General features: G+C 50.0%; 1 protein-coding gene across 1 annotated transcript; it reads right to left on the bottom strand.

Moving 5' to 3' along the window:
- Nucleotides 1-258: 258 nt before the first annotated feature.
- On the bottom strand, nt 259-1,182 carry SARC_16364 (hypothetical protein; the record flags this gene model as incomplete). Its single annotated transcript, XM_014289530.1, has 1 exon — nt 259-1,182. A coding segment is annotated over one exon (924 nt), but the record flags the coding sequence as incomplete, so codon positions are not given.
- Nucleotides 1,183-1,334: the final 152 nt, after the last annotated feature.

The following is a 1,334-nucleotide window of genomic DNA, read 5'->3' on the forward strand; positions in this document are numbered from 1 at the left end:
ACACACACACATNTAATATATATATATATATATATATATATATATATATATATATAATATTTATCTATATATATATATGTGTGTATATATATATATATAAATACATAGCAACATAAATATACATATATGCATATATATATATATACATTCATACATACATACATGCATATATATACACTAGTCTCGACAAAAACAAGGATCCGTCCCATAAATCTCACCAAGGCGACCGGCGATTGGTATAGTCACAGCAATATTGTCTCACACAATAAAGCACTCACCACACACCACCCACTCACCTTCTTCAGACTTGCCTATCAAGTCCTTGCTGCCTGACTTCCTCAGCTTTTCCCTATCCTTCTCCCGGCTCCTGCTGCGCTCATTGTCTGAGTTATAACTACTGCCGGGTTCAGGCCCCCGTCTTAGCCCCCCTCTTTCCGCACTGTCCAGGGGTCTTTCCGTGGGCCTTTCGAGGCGCTCGTACAGTTGGTGTTGCTCCACCACACGCGTCTGTGTCACACGTGTACCTTTGCTGTCACTCGCCACCACACTAGCCTGCCGCGATGCACTGACCACCGACACTCTCTCCGTAGGTCGTCCCACGCCCCTATCTCTACCTACGTCATCTCTACCCGAGCTATCAATACCTACAGGCCTACCCTCACGGCTGCCCTGCCGGTCCTTCTCCCCGTCTCTCTTGCGGGTTGCGTCGCCAGACCTGCTCCTAACTCCCCTAGCACCACTCTTTCCACTGCGGTCTTCGCCTCTACCAACACCCTTCTCCCCAACACGGTCCCCTATCCGATCACCCAGCCGATCGTTTATTTTGTCACCGATTCGATCGCTTATTTTGTCACCGATTCGATCGCTTATTCTGCCACCACCTCGGCTCTGTGCCCTGTCTCTGTCCCTTTCTCGGCCACCCCCTCTCTCCCGATAGCCTCCCCTCGCATCCCGTGTATCTCTTGCTGCACCCCTATCCCTATCCCTATCTCTATCTCTATCTCTATCTCTGTCTCTGTCCTGCTCTCTACTGCGGCTGCGCAGTCCCTCGTCTGTGCCCACATATCTTTCACCACCCACACCCACACCCGCATTGGAGGAGAGGCCTGAGTACCGGGGTTTGCTGATAGGTACGCGCGTGTGGGTGTCTGACTCTTCTGATAAGGGTCTTCTACGGTTAAGCTCACGGAATATGCGCGACGATGGGCGGTGGGGCAAAGGCGACGGAGATAGCACCGACGGATGGGATGATATCTAAGAGAAATGAGAGGGACTAAAGATTAGAGAATGGCTCGCCAAGGTGCATGAACCGAGTGGATCTAAACCCTAAAACC

The sequence above is a fragment of the Sphaeroforma arctica genome (assembly GCF_001186125.1).
Source record: "Sphaeroforma arctica JP610 unplaced genomic scaffold supercont1.7897, whole genome shotgun sequence".
Lineage (NCBI taxonomy): Eukaryota > Ichthyosporea > Ichthyophonida > Sphaeroforma > Sphaeroforma arctica.